At 37.5% G+C, this 20,321-nt stretch overlaps 1 protein-coding gene across 1 annotated transcript; it reads left to right on the top strand.

Annotated features, from left to right (window-relative positions):
• Positions 1–5,287: 5,287 nt before the first annotated feature.
• LOC131947896 (putative G-protein coupled receptor 101) lies at positions 5,288–9,735 on the top strand. The gene is made up of 3 exons (XM_059309286.1): positions 5,288–5,451; positions 6,121–6,264; positions 8,487–9,735. The coding sequence occupies exons 1-3, from the start codon at positions 5,288–5,290 to the stop codon at positions 9,733–9,735; spliced, it is 1,557 nt and encodes a 518-aa protein (XP_059165269.1).
• The last annotated feature ends 10,586 nt before the right edge of the window (positions 9,736–20,321 follow it).

Below are 20,321 nucleotides of genomic sequence, written 5' to 3'. Positions count from 1 at the left end.
ATGCATGTCACCAGAGGAAAGATTAAGACTGCTGATGGGAAGTATAGGAGAGACGGTCAGGGCAGAGGTAAAATGCCACGATAAAACCATCCAATCAGATCCGGATAAGGTGCTGGATCTGATTATGGAGACCTTTGGGGAGAGACGGTCGGGTTCGCAACTGCTAACGGTGTTTGTAGGTATAAGGCAGAGAATGGCGGAGAGTGTGATGGAGTACTCACATCGGATGAACAGGGCCTTTGATTCGGTAAAGGGCAAAACACCTGACATTGATGTGCGCCTACTGAGGGACCATTTCATCGAGGGGCTAGCAACCCCGATCCTAAGAAGAGAGTTGAAAGAGGAGGTCCACAAAGACCCGCAGTTGACCTTCCTTCAGGTCAGGAACTCAGCGATCCGCAGGTCCGAGGATGAGGACCAATCGAACTGTTCGGTGGACAAAGTCTCTGTGCCTGAACAGAGACAATCCCCACCCACAGGGGCCGACACGATGGAGACCATGATGGCTCAACTGTTGGCCCACCTGGTTAAGGTTGACCAACGATTGGAGAGGTTAGAAAGCAGGTCAACAGCTGAGAATCAGGGCAAAAACGGGACAAAACAGAGACAGGTTGGACAGCCGCGACCTGCCGCTCCATCGCTCCGGTGGACGGCTGACGGTCGACCAATTGGCTTGTCCTGTTCACAACCCGGACATATGGCACCGTACTGTCCGGTGAAACGATCGCCCTCTGTAAGGCAGGTCAAGGCTACAGAGCGGCGAGGTAATGACTTGGTAAATAAAATGACAAAGAAACACAGTAAGGAGAAAAAGAAAGGTAAAACACAACTAATGGAAAAAATGAACTGTGAAATGAACTTGAATGTTGAAAAGTTTCAAGTGAACAATTTGTTGGCTAAGAAAAATGATGATAAGGAAGAAATTGGTAGACTTAAGAATGAGATCTCAATGTTAACCAGGAAACTGGATAGGGAAAGTTCATGCAAATTAAAAGCACAGGAGAAATGTTCATCTTTAGAGTGTCTGTTATCGGAAGAAGTAAATAAAAATAGTAGACAACAGAACAGTGTTGGCAAACTAGAAGAAATGAAAGAGTCTCAAACAAGACTTGAAGAGAAATTATCCGATATTGAAAAAGAACTTCAAAGTACAGCAAGGCTGGGATCCATCGAACAGCGATGGGCAGCAGAATTGGCACTCTTTGACCTAGAGATAAAGTATCGCCCGGGGCGGTCCAATGGCAATGCGGACGCCTTATCAAGGAATCCTTACGAGAGACCGGGTGATGAGGAAGAAACGCTGACAGGAATATGTGAGGTCAGAGCGTCAACAGATATCCCTCACGGGGTGCAAGTGATGCAAAACGGGCAGACCGGGGTGGAGCACATATCCACAGAGCCCGGACTTATGGACAGTAGTGATTTTAACGGCCTTAATCACCAAAAGATAAGAGATGCCCAGAGAACGGATAGTGGCTTACAACCGCTATTGAAATACGTCCAGGAACAAAAATTCCCAGGAAGAAGGGAAAGAGAACAATTTGGTCGCGAAACAAAGAAAATACTGAGTCAGTGGGACCGTCTCAGTATAGAGGATGGTGTTCTCATGCGGAGAATTCATGACCAAATTGATGGGACAATACACCAGGTGGTGGTGCCTGGACAGTTACGAGAAGAAGTGCTAAGGTTGGCACATGACAGGGCAGGACACCAGGGTCAGGACAGGACGCACAAAATATTACGACGGAGGTGTTACTGGCCCAATATGGAAATGGAGTTCAAACGCCATTGTGAGGCTTGTGTGAGGTGTCAGCATGCGAAAATGCCAGTTGTCAAAATGAGACAGCCATCAGGACACCTACTAGCGACAAAACCACTAGAGATTGTGGCTATGGACTTTACGTCGTTGGAGCAATCATCGGATGGGACGGAACATGTGTTGGTAATGACTGATGTATTCACCAAATGGACTGTGGCGGTGCCCACACGAGATCAGACTGCCAAAACAGTGGCAAAGGTATTAATAGAACATTGGTTCATCAAATATGGCATACCAAGACAATTACACTCTGACCAAGGAAGGGCCTTCGAGTCAGAAGTAATCAACCAACTGTGTAGCCACTACGGGATCAACAAATCTAGAACAACCACATTTAATCCGAAAGGAAACGGACAGTGCGAGCGGTTCAACCGCAGCATGCATGATTTGCTGCGTACCCTAGAACCTGAACAGAAAAAACGTTGGCCTGATTTTCTCCCAGAGTTGGTATATCTATACAACTGCACACCCCATGCCACAACCGGCTTTTCGCCATACATGTTGCTGTTCGGACGGGAGGCTCGACTCCCTCTTGATTTGTTCCTAGGAAAAAGGGAGAGTATGACTGGCTCATACACCGCACTGGAATATGTGAATGAACACATGAGAAGAATTAGAGAAATGTACAGGGTAGTACAGGAAAGACTAGAACATGAAGCACGGCGAAGGGAACCGCCGGTACAGACAAAGGACCCGCCACTCAAACTGAATGACAGGGTATTACTGCGTAGCCACCCGTTAGGCAGAAATAAGATCCACGACCTCTTAGGACAGGAGATATGGCAAGTCGTGGAGATGCCTAGAGTAGCAGGTGGCCCCTTTAAGATAAGACCCATCGATCACGCCAAACCGGATCGGTGGGCGAATATTGCTCAATTAAAGAAATATTGGAATAGGCAAGAAGAGCAGTTACACACAAGGAAATCCAAGACAATTAGGGAACCGGAAACTATAACGGAAATTCACATACCCATCCCGGAACCATATCACCATCAACAGAACAACCGCGATACACAAGTGGAGGATAACGGCAACAAAGAGGATCCCGTTCCTTCCAGAAGCAGAGAGACAGTAGACCATCAGATAAGTGGTCCGCGGAGAAGTTTGAGGAACAGAAGGAAGACGAAATTTTTTGTCAGCAACCATCAAGTCTTTCATGGTCGCGCTGGTATGAGAACAGACGGTTCAAAAAGCTATAAAAGTGAACTGGTGAAGGCACCAAACGAAAAGGGTGGATGTGAATTCTAGAACTGTTTTGTGTCTCAGGAAGATGATGTAGACACAGTTGATATGTGAAATAGGTATAACTGTCAATCGTATACGAATGGGAAGTCGTGGACAGTGAGTGGAACAATAAAATTTTTTTTTACGATTGTGCGATTGACTTTGGAGGATTGCACCTGCCAGGCGTTGTTTGTGGTTGAAAACACACAAAAAAGGCAGGGGTGGATGTGACTAGGGTAGGCCTAGCTACTAGTTACAAATCTGATAACGAACGATAAGCCGAGACGCAGTATTTCAGTCTGACGCAACATAGCAGGTGGCTTATTGGATCGGACTGATAACAATCTCAAAGCCAACGCGTGCTATTTTGGGAAACGGTACAAGGGGATTCAGACGGCCTGTCAACTTTGATTGATAGGATGCAGATGTTATTTCACGGACTGTAAGTTAGAACTGCGCAACTAGTGGTCGGAGACATCGAGTACAAGGATCGATTACGGAGGAATACAAGTACGAAGACGAGTACGGATACAAGGCATAAATAGGAGGGGACGCCTGAACTCGCCCTCTTCCCTCTTCATCGCTCGCTTTAGATCAGTCAGTCTGTGTGACATATCAAGTTGGTTATATTGTGTTAAGAAGGACAATAGACATGTGGATTCAGTTATATGAAGCCTAGTGAGGACTGTAGGGGTCAGTTGATTCAGACTATTATTGTGAAACATTCCTGTTGATTCATTGTGTTATATTGAAGCATTTCTTGATTCATGTAATAAAAGGATCAATAGCGAACCTGCATCTTCGAGTCTTTCTACTGTAGTCGATGTTGTGTAGCATGAGTGGTTCAACTCGTTACAATTGGCGTTGTCGGGCAGGATAGACTCGGGGAAGGTCACATATATATATATATATATATATATATATATATATATATATATATATATATATATATATATATATATATATATATATATATATATATATACTAAAACCGTATTACTTTTTCGGGCGCCGCTTTTTTTCACCCTACCGCCCAGACGCCTCTAATCGTTAAGTAAAGACACATTTTGTAATTGTAATAGAACGCACCTCCGCGACTTTTTAAAACGAACGTAGGCGCCATGAAGCTCGCTAGGGAGTCTTGGGTATTCCGGGTCTTCCGACCATCAAGGCGCCCGCGGATGCGCCTGGCGCAGTTTCATCTTCGAAACAAGTAGCCTAGTACCCCAGTCTCCCTGAGCATATCACAAGCGCTGGGGAGCTCTGAACGGATCCCTACTGACTGGGTATCGCTCCTCTGAAAACTTTTTTTCATCGCAGAAACCTCTCAACAAATGGTCAGGGCGATCAGAAGTACGGTGTAGTACTGCTTAAAAGGCAAGTGGTCTTCATATATATATATATATATATATATATATATATATATATATATATATATATATATATATATATATATATATATTTATATATATATATATATATATATATATATATATATATATATATATATATATATATATATATATATATATATATATATATAAATATATATATATATATATATATATATATATATATATATATATATATATATATATATATATATATATATATATATATATATATTTATATATATATATATATATATATATATATATATATATATATATATATATATATTTATATTTATATATATATATATATATATATATATATATATATATATATTGCTGACATTATTTTTACCCCTACACCTTTACCTTTTTAGTAAATGGTCCATTTCTACAATCGCCATTAGGTAGCGGAGATTTTTTCCGATGCGACGGAAATAGCTCGTTACATTTCATGGTATCGCTGCGCGCGGACTACTTGAAAAGATAACAGGGCGCCATCTCGTCATTTGATATTTCTCAGAAAATTGATCATTCTCCTGTGTTAATTGATGTGCTTTTTTTTTGTTTCGGCACGCAATGTCTTCAGTGGAGGTTATAGTTGACTTGACATAAAATTATACAAAAACTCAAGTTATGTTTTGAAGTGAAGCCTAAATGTAATCAGTTGATGCATGAACAATTATAAATTTTCATTATTTCAATAATGGATTGGATCATTTCGATAATCAAATCGTTAAAAAGTGGTAAATAATTAATCCAAGTCGAGATACCCTTGGCATTCTATTGGTACCCGTTCACCTTGTTTGGTTGGAGTTCGCTATTCTTATCGAAGTGTGGTGAAGTCGTGAGAATGGCAACAACGAGAATCTTTAGGAATACAACAGCAGTCGAGGGGATTGATGACGTCAACGACGCAATGGTCAGCAGACTGACCCCGGCTCTGGTGTTTATTGCTGTCCTTATCGCTACAGGAATTGTGGGTAATCTGCTTGTGCTGTATATTTTCGTCTACAGGTAGATTGATTATATATTAAAATTAGATACTAAATAATTATAAATAATAATAAATAATTCGTTATTTGTATCCAATTTAAAGGACCTTATTTTGAAGACAATACTTATTTAATTTTTATAATACTTTAATATCTTAATTAAGGCAATAATTCTTATATTGAATTGCTCTTTATTTAATATCCGAAATCTAAAGATGAATATTCGTTGTTTTTAATCGCATAGTAATATCTTAATTTTAAAATTAATAATTCGTTATTTTTAATGGTCTTTTTGTTTCATTTTTAATATCACCAAACGTTATTTTTATTCGTTTTTGTTATATTTCTCTATTTTAAAATTAAATCTGTATTAATTATTTCAACATATTTTACCAATTTTAATTTCCTTATTTTATGAAATGTGATAACAAAGCATTTAATCTCTGGACCTAACTTTAAGTGCATTGTTCAATGAAGTGCGTAAAACAACAGTTAATTTTTTCTTTAAACTAATCAATTTTCTCAGCGACATTGAGACTATCACGTGGTTAAAGGTTAAACCTTCGTTATGAACAGGTAGTTGAAAGATAGCAGGCTCGGTCTTGACACGCTGGCCTGCTAAAATATAATCTTAATCCTAATCTTCTTCAATCGATGGTAAAAAAATATTTCACAACCTTTTTTTTTCCAGATTAAAGTTATCAACCCAGAATTTCTTCATCGTCTGTCTGGCAGTGTTTGACGTCATCGGCTGTGTCGTCTCCATGCCTGGAGAGATCGTCGACATGGTTCTCTACTACAAGTTCCAATACGTCATCGTCTGCAAGTCTTTGAGGTCTGTCAGTCTCCATAATATTTGCTGGGGTTTTTTAATCGCTCGGTTGCTAACCCGAAAGTCTGGAGTTCCAATCCGGGTCTTAGTTAATAGAACGTACCTGAGTCCACTCAGCTCTGATGGGTACCTAACTCATGTTAGGGAAAGTAAAGTCGGCTGGGCAAAGTGCTGACCACACCTTCCGAGGTCAAGAAACAGATGAACTCTGCTTCATCTGCCCAGTGTAAATAGGATTCATTACTTTTTTCTTTTCTTTTAATCTACTGCCTTTTTTTTTAATCCGCTAATTAGTTAGTTAATATTGAGTTCGGTTTTCATGGAGGATTAGGGGACGGATAAGATTCAGTATTTCGTTACACTACTCAACAATTAAATTAATAAAGTGTTTGGTACAACATTGTCAAGTAACTAGTAAAGTTCCCTTTCGAACCTGACGGTCTACGGGGCAAGTGAAGAAGAGTTCACTTGTTACTGTGACCTCGGCATTTGAAGAGATAGTGTGGTCATCACTTTGCCCAGCCGCTTTTACTTTCCCTAACGTGAGTTAGGTACCCATCAGAGCTGGGTGGACAGCATTGTCAAACGAAAATATATTGTCTCCTGCAGATAAAGTCACATACAGAGATTACAATTACAATTATATGTAGAGGTCATAAGGGGGTCATCCATAAATGACGTCACGCTTTTTGATGATTTTTACCCCCCCCCCTTCCCCTCCGTCAAACATCGTCACAAAAAGCCAGACCCCCCCCCCTTAAAATTGCAGTTGAATTTTTTTTAAACATCGATATTTTTTTCCAAAATCTTGTCTGAACTCTGTCAAAATAGAGTATTTTAATCGAATTCCTATTACAATTTATTAAAACAGTTTTGTAAAACGCAAAATAACGTCTAAAATTTGTTTTCTAACATTGCTTTTTTATAATGCAAAAATGTGACGTCGCAACATCTGAACCCACCCCCCCCCCCCCACCTTTTATCACACACCGTCACAAAATTACGGACCCCTCTCCCCCTTACGAGTGTGACGTCATTTATGGACGACCCCCTAACTGGGAAAGCGCCAGGTATTTCCGGCTAGTAATGCATTAAATAGATTTTTACTTTTACTCACAAAAAAGATAAGTCAAGTCAAATATCAGCGCATGTTAGGGAAAGTAAAGGCTGCTGGGCATAGAAGTAATCTCACTGTCGCTTTATATGCCGAGGCCACACAGGTAAACTCTACTTCATCTGCTCTAAAACTGTCTCAGAGTCTGGTCTGTATGTGCTTAATCTATTTAAATTATACCGCAAGGATCCCTCCTCATCCCCATTCCCATTTCCATGACCATCCCCATCCCTAGACTGGTTACAGAATTGTACAGATTTGTTAAGAAATTTAAATATCAGCCTTGGAGCGAGTGTTTTGTCGGTGCATGAGAACTCAAAATATTCTATGAACTCTATTTTTAAAAACAGTGGCGCGTGCGTCTAAAGATAAGATACAGAAGGATGCGATTGATTGGCCTGTTATAATTCTCTTATCTAAAATGTGTGATTTTTTTTTTTAAATTGTCGGCAACTTTAAAAACACGCAGTAGCTAATGTAGCACAGAATCTAATTAAAATATCTGAATCCATAAATGATCTAATTAAAATATCTGAATTGAACTATTATCTAATTGAAATATCTGAATCCATATATTATCTAATTAAAATATCTGAATTCATAGATCATCTTATTAAAATATCTGAATCCATAAAATATCTAATTAAAATATATGAATTCATAGATCATCTTATTAAAATATCTGAATCCATAAAATATCTAATTAAAATATATGAATTCATAGATCATCTAATTAAAATATCTGAATCCATATAATATCTAATTAAAATATATGAATTCATAATCTAAATAAAATATCTGAGTATATAAATTATCTAATTAAGATATATGAACTTAAATATTATATAATTAAAATATCTTAATTTAAATATTATCTAATTAAAATATGTGAATATATAATTTATAATTTATCTAATTAAAATATATGAATTCATAATTTACCTAATTAAAATATCTTATTAACAATTATGTAATAAAATATTAATGTCCTAAATTATCTAACAAAAATATCTAATTCAATAAATTATCAAATTAAAATAACTAATTTTAAAATTGTCTAATTAAAATATCTAATTTCATAAATTATCTAATTGGAAGAATTTCCTTTCAGATTCGTCGTCGTGTTTTCCTCACTCTGCTCCAGTATAACCTTGGTCTGCATTGCCGTCGACCGTTTCCGGAAAGTCTGCAAGCCGTCCAAACGCCAGATGACCATCCGACACGCCAGACTCTGTCTCCTCCCCATCATAGTCGGCTCCCTTCTCTTCTCATTTCCGGCGCCCATCCTCTACGGAATCAGCACGATCGAAACCGGAATTCCCGGACTTACAGGAAACGATTGTACCTTTTCCGATGATGTGAAAGATACGGCGATTCCTTTGATATATAATATGTTTTTGTTTGTAGGTTTTTTATCTGAGATTGTGGTGTTGGTGATTCTATACGCTCTGATGCTGAAAACGCTCCGGAGGCATCGGAAATATATGAAGCAGTGTAATTTTAACATGGTGTTGTTTCACGAAGAATCGAAGGGAGAGAATCGAAAACGGAAAAAGCCTCGAGCTGTTTTGTTGAGTAGCGCGTCTTTATGTGCGAAATGGGTGTTGGCTGATAAAACAACACACATCAAAACTGAATGTTCAATATTGAATGAGGGAGAAAAACGTGAACGTGGTTTGACAGGTGTTGCTAATGAGGTTAATGAAATGAATGTTGAGATGACGAAGGCGGGTTTGGACTTTGGATCACGAGATAAAGAAAGTAGGTCAAGGGCGGTCGAAGATTCGCGAGACGTGGAAGAAATAACTTTGAGGGAAAGTTTGGCAGAGTCCAATGCGAAAATATTCGGCGCTTCGCTTAGCAATATATCCGTGAATAGTTTAAATTTGGCTTTGAATTCGGCTTTCGGGGAATTAGATGATATTGCACAAAACCGGATTTCCACAACAATGTTAATCCCGCCAAGTAGCCCAGGGAATGGAATATTCTCGATCAGCTCACCCAAACTAGCGTGCAGCCCGAAGAAAAAAAACAAAAACAAACGCCAGGCACAGACGAATCAACCCGGGTTTAAAAATAACATCACCACCAAGACAACTCTCATTGCCTTCGTTGTGACGCTGGCCTTCATCGTGAGTTACCTCCCCCACCTCTCTTTTCAAGTGGCGAAACTCGTTCACTCCATCGACGATAGAAACGGGCCGTTGGTGGTGCTGTACAACATCATCGTCAGGTCAATCTTTCTCAACGCTGTCGTCAATCCGGTGATTTACGGCGTCCTTAACCTTCAGTTCAGACAGGAAGTTAAAAATCTGGCCAGGAAGTTATGTTGCCGGGGGAAGGGATGTAACTCCAGATAGTATTTTTTTTTTAAATACAAAACTTGAATGCCCGTCCCCGTGCGTTGCCGCGAGGCTAGAAGAAAGCCCGGGGCAAATCGCACCCTACCAAGGCGTCGGCGGACGCGCCTGATTCAGTTTAGTGAACGACTATAACGCCCCATCTTATAGTCTATCGCACTGTTTAAAACGAACGTAAGTGCTATAGCACTCATTGGATAACCCTTGGCCGCCAAATTGCTATCTGCCGGGGCGCCGCCCTTGAGAAATTGAATTTTTTTTCGCATCAATCTTTTCAGGAGTATTTTCAACAACTTCCCAAAGTTTCATGGCGGTCGGATAAAATGTGTAGTAACGCATAAAACAAACAGCCACACGCACAGAACAAACAATCATTGCTTTATATATGTATAGTTACGTTTTATAACCAAAGACGAACAAGTGTGTTTACTGCATTAGTTGTACATATTTACAAATTCGAATGTTTATTATTTTAACTCCATATATTTTAACTCTTTACAACAATTTAAAAATGTATGTAGCAAAAAGTAATTAAAAGTGGATACACGTGAAGTGTATGTCCGTAATTCTGTTTGTCTAAGTGTGTAAGCATGTATGTGTGTTTAGAGTATATGTTTATACGTATGACACTGTGTTTTAACGTGTATAAGTGTATATGTGGATGTATGTGTGTGCATGAATAATTGTGGATGTGTTATGGACGCATATAAGGCGAGCTGCCCAAAACCGAGTCAGGTGGAGAGGTGTGGTTGCAGCATTTTGCTCCCCAGGGGCCACAAAGGAATACGTCACTCAACTCATCTGAGAGTTAGTAGCTGTCTCGATGTGTATGCATGTGATTTTGTGCGCACGTGCGTTTGTGTGTCTGTCTGTGTGTGTGTGCGTGTGTCTATGGCTATGTGTGTGTAATTAACGTATATATGTATCTGAGAGTTAGATGCTGTATCGGCTGTATGCTTGTAGTTTTGTGAGTACAGGCGTGTGTGTTTGTCTGTATGTGTGTCTGTGTGTATAAGAATAACACAACTTAACCTTCCTGTTTTTGTTTCGTTCCTCTCTATACCGTATAACCTTTTTATTTTACCAAACCAAGCCAAGAACCATAACCACAAGATGAGAAACATTATTTTTTCTACCCTAATCAAACATATCAATTTTCGCCTCTTTACATCTGACTGTCAAATGTTTCAAGGCTAAATCTAAATTTAGTAACACTGACAGCCCCAGATGTATATCTCGCCTTTGTTTAAGACGAGTATTAAAAAAGGAATCGGGAAGGTGGACTATCATCTTGTAGTAGAATCGGAATGACTTTTATTATTTTATTTATAATATTTTGGCGCTATAGCGAGAACTATTCACACATATTGTAGTCGAATTGATCAGAAAACAAAAAGGTTTGTAATTTTCGTGTAATATTTTATTTTCAGTTTTCTGGTATATTTATTCCTTACTTTTAAATTCTATGAAATATAGATAGCCTAGCCTAACATTTGTTATATACTATAGACTAAAAAAACTTTTTTAACATTTAAAAAAAATGAATTTTCACATTCAAATTTTAATTTCAATTTTTTGTTTTAAATAAAATAAATTTAATGTGAAGCACAGGTGATATTTTGTGATTTCCACACCGATAAAATGACCAGCCCTAACGTCAGCGGGAATACCACGAGCCCATATAATGATGGGATTGATGACGTCAACGATGCTGTGGTCAGCAGACTGACCCCGGCTCTGGTGTTCATTGCTGTCCTTATCGCTACAGGAATTGTGGGTAACCTGCTCGTGCTGTACATCTTTATGTACAGGTAAGTCTGGCATTAAGATTTTGAGTATACAAACAGGCTCAGGTAGATTTTAATACCTGGATGGACATCCTTAATTTTAAATACGTTTATTTCAATATGTTCATTAGTTTTTTGAGTAAAAAAAAATTAACAACCCAATGACTGATTTTAAAACTCTTAACCATATAAATCTATGTATCGCGAAACACTGTCAAAAAATGAACATAAACATGAACAAAAATACACTATTTTAAACCAGGAACTTGATACAACATCCGTTCATATCCGCAACAATAGATCACTATTTGTTCAAAAAGTTGATCTCCGTTCAGCCTCTATTGGTTCACGTATTGTCACATATGCGAGGAATCGTGGCGTCTTATTGAAACATCACGTTCAAAACTCTCAAAATGTCTGTTGATATAACTATTTGTATCAAGTATTTTTGGCCTCAGGCTTAGGAATTTATTTGTGTTTTACAAATTTTAAGTTCAGCCGCTTTTGTCTGTGATTACAAATCCTGTATAATTACTAAAAAGTTTGTTATTGAACGAAAATTTTTAACAGACAATATTATTCAGATATAAAGTAAAGTACACATTTTAAACTTTACGATCCATAGGCTATGTGAAATAAAATGCATCTGTTTCTGTGACCTCGGCATATGTAGGGATAGTGTGCTCAGCCGTTTTTACTTTCAATGACGTGAGCCAGGTACCCATTAGAGCTGGCTGGACTCAGTGACGCCGTACGAACTGGAGCCGTGAGGATCCGAACTCGAGACTTACGTGTTAAGTGTCGAACGCTCATCCTAATGAATTACGTGTTAAATCTCGAATTATTTCAAACTTCTAACCTGCTTCACCTTTGTTAGACAAATTATTTCACTTTGTTTATCAAAACAGTTATTTCCCTTAGTTTACCGAAAAAGTTGTTTTCTTTGTTTAACCCACAAGTTATTTCCCTTTGTTTAACCCACAAGTTATTTCCCTTTGTTTAACCCACAAGTTATTTCCCTTTGTTTAACCCACAAGTTATTTCCCTTTGTTTAACCCACAAGTTATTTCCCTTTGTGTACCAGACAAGTTCTTATTTTGTTTACTCTGGTACAAGAGATATAATTTAGTTGAGCCTCGACTATCGAGAGAACGCTGTTATCTGCTGTGCGAAAACTGACCTGTTGTATATTACAAAAATCTATCGCTGATATTCGCAAATATTGCGCGTTTTCAACTATTTTCTTTTTTAGTTTTTTTTTTGTTTAAAAAAAAACGAATACAAAAATGTTTAATTTTAATCGCCATAATTAAAAAACACTTAAACTTTTGAACATTTCTAGACTAAAGATGACAACCCAGAATTTCTTCATCGTCTGTCTGGCAGTGTTTGACGTCATCGGCTGTTTCGTCTCCATGCCTGGAGAGATCGTCGACATGGTTCTCTACTACAAGCACACCTACGTCATCGTCTGCAAGTCTTTGAGGTCTGGTAAATCTTTCTAATTTGGACGGTGTGGTTGGATGGAAGAGCATGCGTTTGTTAACCCGAATGTCTCGAGTTCGAATCTGGTTTCAAGTCCGTAAAACGTCCCTTAGTCCACCCAGATCTGATGGGCTTGATTCTGTTGGTTGTTCTTTAGTACAGCTTATTCTAGTGGGTACCTGACTAACGTAATGGAAACTAAATTGGCTGAGCATAGTGCTGACCATACTATCCTGATGCCATTCAAATAGATGAACTTTACTTCATCTGCCCCACGTATCTTGGTAAAGGAACTGAAAAGATAATAAAGAAATAATTTCCTTAACGGACGGAGTGGTCTAGCGGTAGAGAGCTGGATTGCTAATCCGTAAGTCTCGAGTTCGAATCCTGGTTCAAGTCTGTAGACCGTCTCTGAGTCCACCCAACTCTGATGGGTACCTAACTCACGTTAGGGAAAGCAAAGGCGGCTGGGCATACTGCTGATCACACTATCTCTTCATATTCCGAGGTCACAGAAACAAGCCATCTCTACTTCACTTGCTATATAGACCGTCATGTTTGACAAGGGAACGTTTTAAAATCTCTTTAACAGTGATCCTTCTTGTTTCTGTGATCGATGTTCTGAATAACGTTTAGACAACGAATAATTATTACTCATAAAACTTTAAGTGGTCAATAATTAATGAACAATTTTTGCACAAATTGACACTAAAACATGTCTTATTTATTTATCTATTTAGATTCATTCTGGTCTTTTCATCACTCGCCTCCTGCCTTACCCTGCTCTGTATAGCTGTCGACCGGTTCCGGAAAGTCTGCCGGCATCACGAACCTCAAATGACCATCCGGCACGCTCAGCTCTCTCTGATCCCCGTCGTAGCCGTGTCCCTCCTCCTTGCCTGGCCGGAACCGGTTCTTTACGGCATCCGCACCGTCGAGACGGAAATTCCCGGAATAACCGGACACGACTGCACGTTTTCCGACAACTTCAAGAACACGAATTTCCCGATTATTTATAACTCATTTCTGTGTGTTGCTTTCCTAGCAGAGATGATATCATTGGTGGTACTTTACGCGTTTATTTTGAGAGTTCTTCGCAAGCATCGATGGCTCCTGAAAGGCTTACATTTCAACACTACGACGTACCCTCAAGACGAGGCGACGGGCAGACAAAGCCGGTGTGTTGTGTGTGTAATCATGGATAAAACGACATCAACAGATAATGATATCACGAAAGCCTGCGAATCTGAGCTCCATCAACGCGAAGATATGGAAACTAAAACATCGGAAAACGATCCGAATACGAAATTGCAGAAATTACCACCGAAAATAATTGAAAAAGAAAATGGTTCTTCTAACCTAAACGGTTGCTGTGTATGTAGAGGGCTAAACTCTCTCCAAAATCATGACTTTGGTTATTCAAGACTACAGTCGTTTGGAGATTATACGAAAGATGCGTCACAAAACAACCAAATAGCTGAACTAGAAGCGGCTAATCAAACACAAGTCTGCATTTCTAGTGAGACAAAGCCCCAAGTATTGGAACTTGTTGAAGACATAGTTCCCAGTAATTTACTTACTCCAACAACAAATTATTCAACTAACCAGAATAACTTACAAAATGCTGAAACTAAAACCAAAATCGAGCTTTCGTCTACACGAAACGAAACATCGCAAAATTTAAGAGAAGCACCGACCACGGCGGAAACTAATCTTGCCAGAAAATACCACACCCCCAAGCGATCTGGTCGTGTGAATATCTCAACAAAGACAACTCTGATAGCGTTTTCAGTCACTGTTGCTTTTCTCGTGAGTTATCTGCCCCACTTGTCATTTCAAGCGGCGAAACTTGTCAAACCTTCTGTCGATGAAGCGGGCCCACTCTTGGCTTTGTACAACATCATTGTGCGGTCCTATTTCTTGAACACCGTGGTCAATCCTGTCATTTACGGCGTCCTTAACCTTCAGTTCAGACAGGAAGTTAAAAATCTGGCCAGGAAAGTCTCTTGCCTGCGGACCAAAAAGTTATGAGTCATACTTTGCCAGAATGAAACGGGATAATCATGTAAAATCTAAAAAAAATTAAAAATTTTGATGAAATATACATCTAGGTTTATATTTTTAAAAGAAAAAACAATGTACCTAGCGTATTCATAGTTTTAAAGAAGAATTGATTTGCTTAACAGTATGCAGGGGTTGATAGGCCCGTTATTCTACTGGGACAATTTCTGTGGGCCCCCACCTCTGTACCAGGCATACATTTTGTATTCAAAATAAGTGTCGCGTGGATTTCTATCAACACTATGCTACATGTATCAAATACTTCTGGAAAAAAAAAACAGTTAAAATAGCATATAAAAAAAGTGATGGACCAGGATGGTTTTTTTATTCCAAGACCGATTCATTTTACAAGATTTACCATCAAACACGGGTTATGTGAGTTATAAAAAGAACTGGTTGAAAGTAAATTTACTTGGATTAGAGGCAGAGGGAAGAGGAGCTGACTATTTAATTAGCACAAAGAAATACTTTTACTCGAACAATATCCTCGACAGCTGTAGGTAAATAGTGTGTATGGCGGCTGGGAGATGGTGTACCTGTGGCAAAACACAACCACACAGGGAACAGAATCGAGCAAGATATAACGGAGAATGTTGACTTAAATTTCATTGAAGAACAGGATATGATATTAGGCTTTACGATACCAGGATTTGAAGAAGGAAGTCAATTAGTTAGAATGCTTAACAAAATGAGAAAAAGTAAGAAATTTAAAAAACAACCAAAGTTTAGTTTTAACAAATAGTGGGTTGTATGCTTTAAAAAATGAGAACAAGAAAGAAATTTTTTTTAAAATCGAAGTTTAGTTTTTACGAGTAGTGGGTTGTATGCTTAAAAAATGAGAAAGAGAAACACATTTTTAAAATCAAAGTTTAGTTTTTACAGGACTATTCATAGAGAATAAGGGTTATACGCAAAGGCGTAGCTATGGGTGGGTTGGTGGGTCGACAGCCACGAGGGCAGACCATAGGAAAAAAAAACATTTTCGCTGCATTACTGAATTATACATGGTAAAAGTGAAAAAAACCCAACTAGACTGCTACTTGGCTTTATAGACTGGTTTAACCTGGGTTTCGAACACGGGACTTATTGCTTTAGTAACCATAAGCTTTACCGACCCAACCACAATGGGTCACTGATCAATCGACTGTATCAACCAAGAAACAATCTTTAAAGGCAGTTTGAAATGCTTTTTTATTTCTATTGTATGTTTTTATTGTTTAAACTTTTTTTACATATCATAGTTTTTAATTAGCCTTTAGCGATTCTTATTCCTTACGATTTTGTTTTTAAATCAGCATTTTATTTTAAGAAAACGAAAGGTAAATCCATATATTTTAAAGTGATTAAATAATTATGGTAGTTACTTCCCATTGAGAGTTTAAAATTCAATTATTTTTGGGAAAAACAAACTACTAGGTCATAGGAATGCAGTTAACAAATAAAAGAATGAGATAAATAAAGGTAAACTACTCTAATGTATTTTGTGAAAAATGGCGGCTGTATTTAGATCCACTAGAAAATTGTAAATCTCAAACCATGAAACAATAATAGTATTTGGTTTTCGGTGTCTTTGGCGATATTTTTTTTTACTCAAATTAAAATTGAATCTAACTATTTTAAAATAGTAGCTATACTCATTAGAAACTTTGTCGTGCCTACTTATTTACTCTTATATTTCTTCCGTTTTTTTTTTTAATTTTTTAAACATTTTTTAGTATCCTACACAAAATGGCTGCTGTTTGTTTACTTCTTGATTTGCAAACTTTATCATAAAAAATATTACTTCCATATTCATAATAAAATATAAATGATATTATGTATAACTTAAATTGATTCTGTTAGTCAATTTACCCATACTCATAAAAAATTATTTTAGTAAACTAAAAAAAACAATAATTCGGCGTTATGATAAAACAATTAGATCTAGTAGGCATAATCGAATTATATGGTTGCGTGCTTTTAGTGTTATTTTTATGCATAATAATGATTTGAATTTTTAAAAATCTTTGCAGTAAAACAATCGTTATTTAAAATTTAGGTTGCCACGTCTCCTCTGCGGTCAGCGCATTTAGTATGAGCATGACGTTCTAAAACATGGAAGATTTGAACTGTTCAACGCTGTCGATGTTCTCTCTTCAGCTCTATAATATAACGTGTGGCTTATCCGTACAATCCATACTAGACATTGCTAGTGTGTACGAACCTCTACCTGAGGCCTATCTTGTATAAGCGTGACGTTTTTCTCAGCAAGGTGGACCCGACCTATGAACAGTTCACTATCCATGGTCCTCGCATGTTAACTCTGCACCGTGGCTTTATTAGATTAGACTGGGGTCTATCGACTTTTAGTTATCGGTAGTCTGACCGGTCAAGTAAGCATCCGTCGTGTCAATCTAGGCTTGCCTAGTGTGCTCGTTTTGTCTTGCACCACTGCTGGTGCCGCTGCTTGACTTGTCGTGAGTACCTGTCTCTATCTCTGGACCAGAGGATTGTTTGTAAAGTCACACCATGGATAGCTCAAGTGCAGAAGTCGCTTAGTTGTGGAATTGCTTACTGTTACGGGTCACAACAACTAAGCGAAAAAATTGTGTTAAGCTCAGAGGACGAATCGTGTAGACCACACTGAAATTTCTAGCGGAAAAAAAATCGTGTAGACCACATTCTTTTGATAGTGCCGACGAACAGTAGGCTAGTTTATACTTGAATATATTTTATAGGAATATATATCAAGTATAAACTAGCCTACTTTTTTTTTAAAACCATTTTCGTGTCTTCTTGGAGGTACGCGCATTTTTAAATTTTAAAGCTTAAAAATTAAAAATTTTTCGAAACGAAAAAAAAAATGTTTACTACGAAAATTAATTAGATCTATAGATTTATGTAAAAAATTTCATAAAAAACGTTTTAATAACAAGCTTTTATGTAATGATGCACTAAAAAGTAGAAAATAAATTATACACTACTATTTAAATTACTATAAAGAAAAGCGTGGGTCACTTTAGTACTTTAGTACCTATTTGATACCTTTACTAATATTTGAGAAGAGACCCACGCTTTTCTTTATAGTAATTTAAATAGTAGTGTATAATTTATTTTCTACTTTTTAGTGCATCATTACATAAAAGCTTGTTATTAAAACGTTTTTTATGAATTTTTTTTTCAGTACTTTACATGTTTTATTTACAATAGTGTTACATGACTAAAAACCATTGCGCGTCTATTGAACGTGATGGCGCAGCTATTAAACCTGATGGCGCAGCTATTGAACGTGATGACGCGTGTGGTGTGGTTGGATAGACATGTCTACTAATTCGGTCCAAATTTTAATTAATTCTTTAAAAATTAATTAGGCATCCAATTAAGTCAAATTTAGTTTCAGATTGCATTGTCTTCATGTCTTGACCCACGTGCCAACTGTGAATCGTATCGGTCAAGTAGAACTGTCCGAATTTTCACTCCTGTGTTTCGGTCTAGACTGACGACTGACGACTGACGACAGACGAGGAAGTGAGTTAAATAAAAGCTTGTAAAAACACAGGGATGGGGTGATTTGGGTGCAAAAGTGTCTTGAGTTCGCAATCACGGGTAATATGAGCCCGGTAACCAGAGACATTTATATAAAATGGATGAATACCTAACTCGCATTAGCGAAAAAAGAGAGGCTGGGTATAGTGCTGAGCTAATAATATACCTTGCATACCGATTTCGTTGAAACAGATAAACTCTACTGCATCTGCCGCATGTTTCTTGCATGAACGTGAAAAGGTGATGACCTTTGGTAATCAGACCGTAGGCTAGTTCATACTAAAAATAAACTAAGCCTACGTTTATTTTGAAAATCATTTACATGTTTTCTTTGAGGTCCGCGCAAATTGTAAGTTCATACAATTATTAAAATATGAAGCCAATATAAAAAAAAAAGATTAAGGTTTTCCGTTAACCGGAAGTGGTACTGACTCTACTTCCGGTTTCTAAAAAGACAATAACTTTAGGATAATAATAAAGTTAAGTGGACGAAATTTCACATTTAAGTATAACATTGTATGCGCATGTTTTTTTTTTCCAACTTTGAACGAATTTCGGAAAACGGAAGTAATTATTTACTATGTTTCATTATGAAAACCGCTAATTGATAACTTTTTTACTTTCTCGTATACAGTGTATAGAGGAAGTATTGTAATCGTACACAAAAATCACATGGCATTTTGACAGCTTTCATCGCTTTACACCTCAGTGCTTCATCATATACTGAGTAAGCCTATATGGGACTTATTTTAATCGGGCAAAAATTATAAATGCAGATTTATCAAAATTTTGGCGTTCTATGCGTAATCGAGTCGGAAAAACAGGGATTTGCAATTCTGTCCATATGTCTGTGAACTCGATAAATTGAGTACCGTTAGAGCTATGTTAATGAAATTTCATATATAAATATTACATCAAATGTGTAGATCTGTACCAAATTTTCAGCGATTTCCGTTAATCGGAAGTGGAAATTATTCTACTCTTAATTTTTCAAAAGCCTTTATCTTGAGTACTGTTTCACACAGATAAACGAAATTTCATATATAAGTAAAAGATCTAATTGTCTGCTTTTTTTTCAAAATTTGAGTAAATTCCGTTGACCGGAAGTAGTAATTTAAGCTATTTCCGATTTCTTTAAAAAAACGCATATGAATTTATAAAGTACTAATATTATTCCGCACTATTATACACATACTGTTTGTCGTTCGCTTGGTGCGCAATTCGTAGATTTATAGAATCTAGATCTAGATCTAAATCAAATTTGAAAGAAATAGGTCATTTCTTTATATTCTAAAATCGGAAGATGACGAAGCAGCTATATTAGGCGCCTTAGTGATTGGCAAAGAATAAGGATGAATATATATTATCGTCTTTGGACATAGCGAGCCATCAGGCGTATGAAGTAGAGTTCATGTGTTACTTGACCTCGACATATGAAGAGATAGTGTGGTCAGCACTATGACCAGCCGCCTTTATTTTCCCTAACATGAGTTTGGTACCCCTCAGAGCTGAATGGTTCAAGGACGTTTTACTTATTGGAACTCGAGACTTTCGGATTAGCAGTTCCGCTTTCTACACATCTGTACCACGCCGCCCAATAATACACACGTATATATATATATATATATATATATATATATATATATATATATATATATATATATATAGTTATAAACTAGCAAACTCAGCTGCCTTTACTCTAGATTGTTTCTGTAAGGAAATAAATTT

The sequence above is a fragment of the Physella acuta genome, unplaced genomic scaffold, assembly GCF_028476545.2.
Source record: "Physella acuta isolate Inbredline_101_S28 unplaced genomic scaffold, ASM2847654v3 ptg000613l, whole genome shotgun sequence".
NCBI classification, from domain to species: Eukaryota; Metazoa; Mollusca; class Gastropoda; family Physidae; genus Physella; species Physella acuta.
The sequence above is the reverse complement of the archived record's forward strand: the minus strand, read 5'-3'. Positions and strand labels throughout refer to the sequence as shown.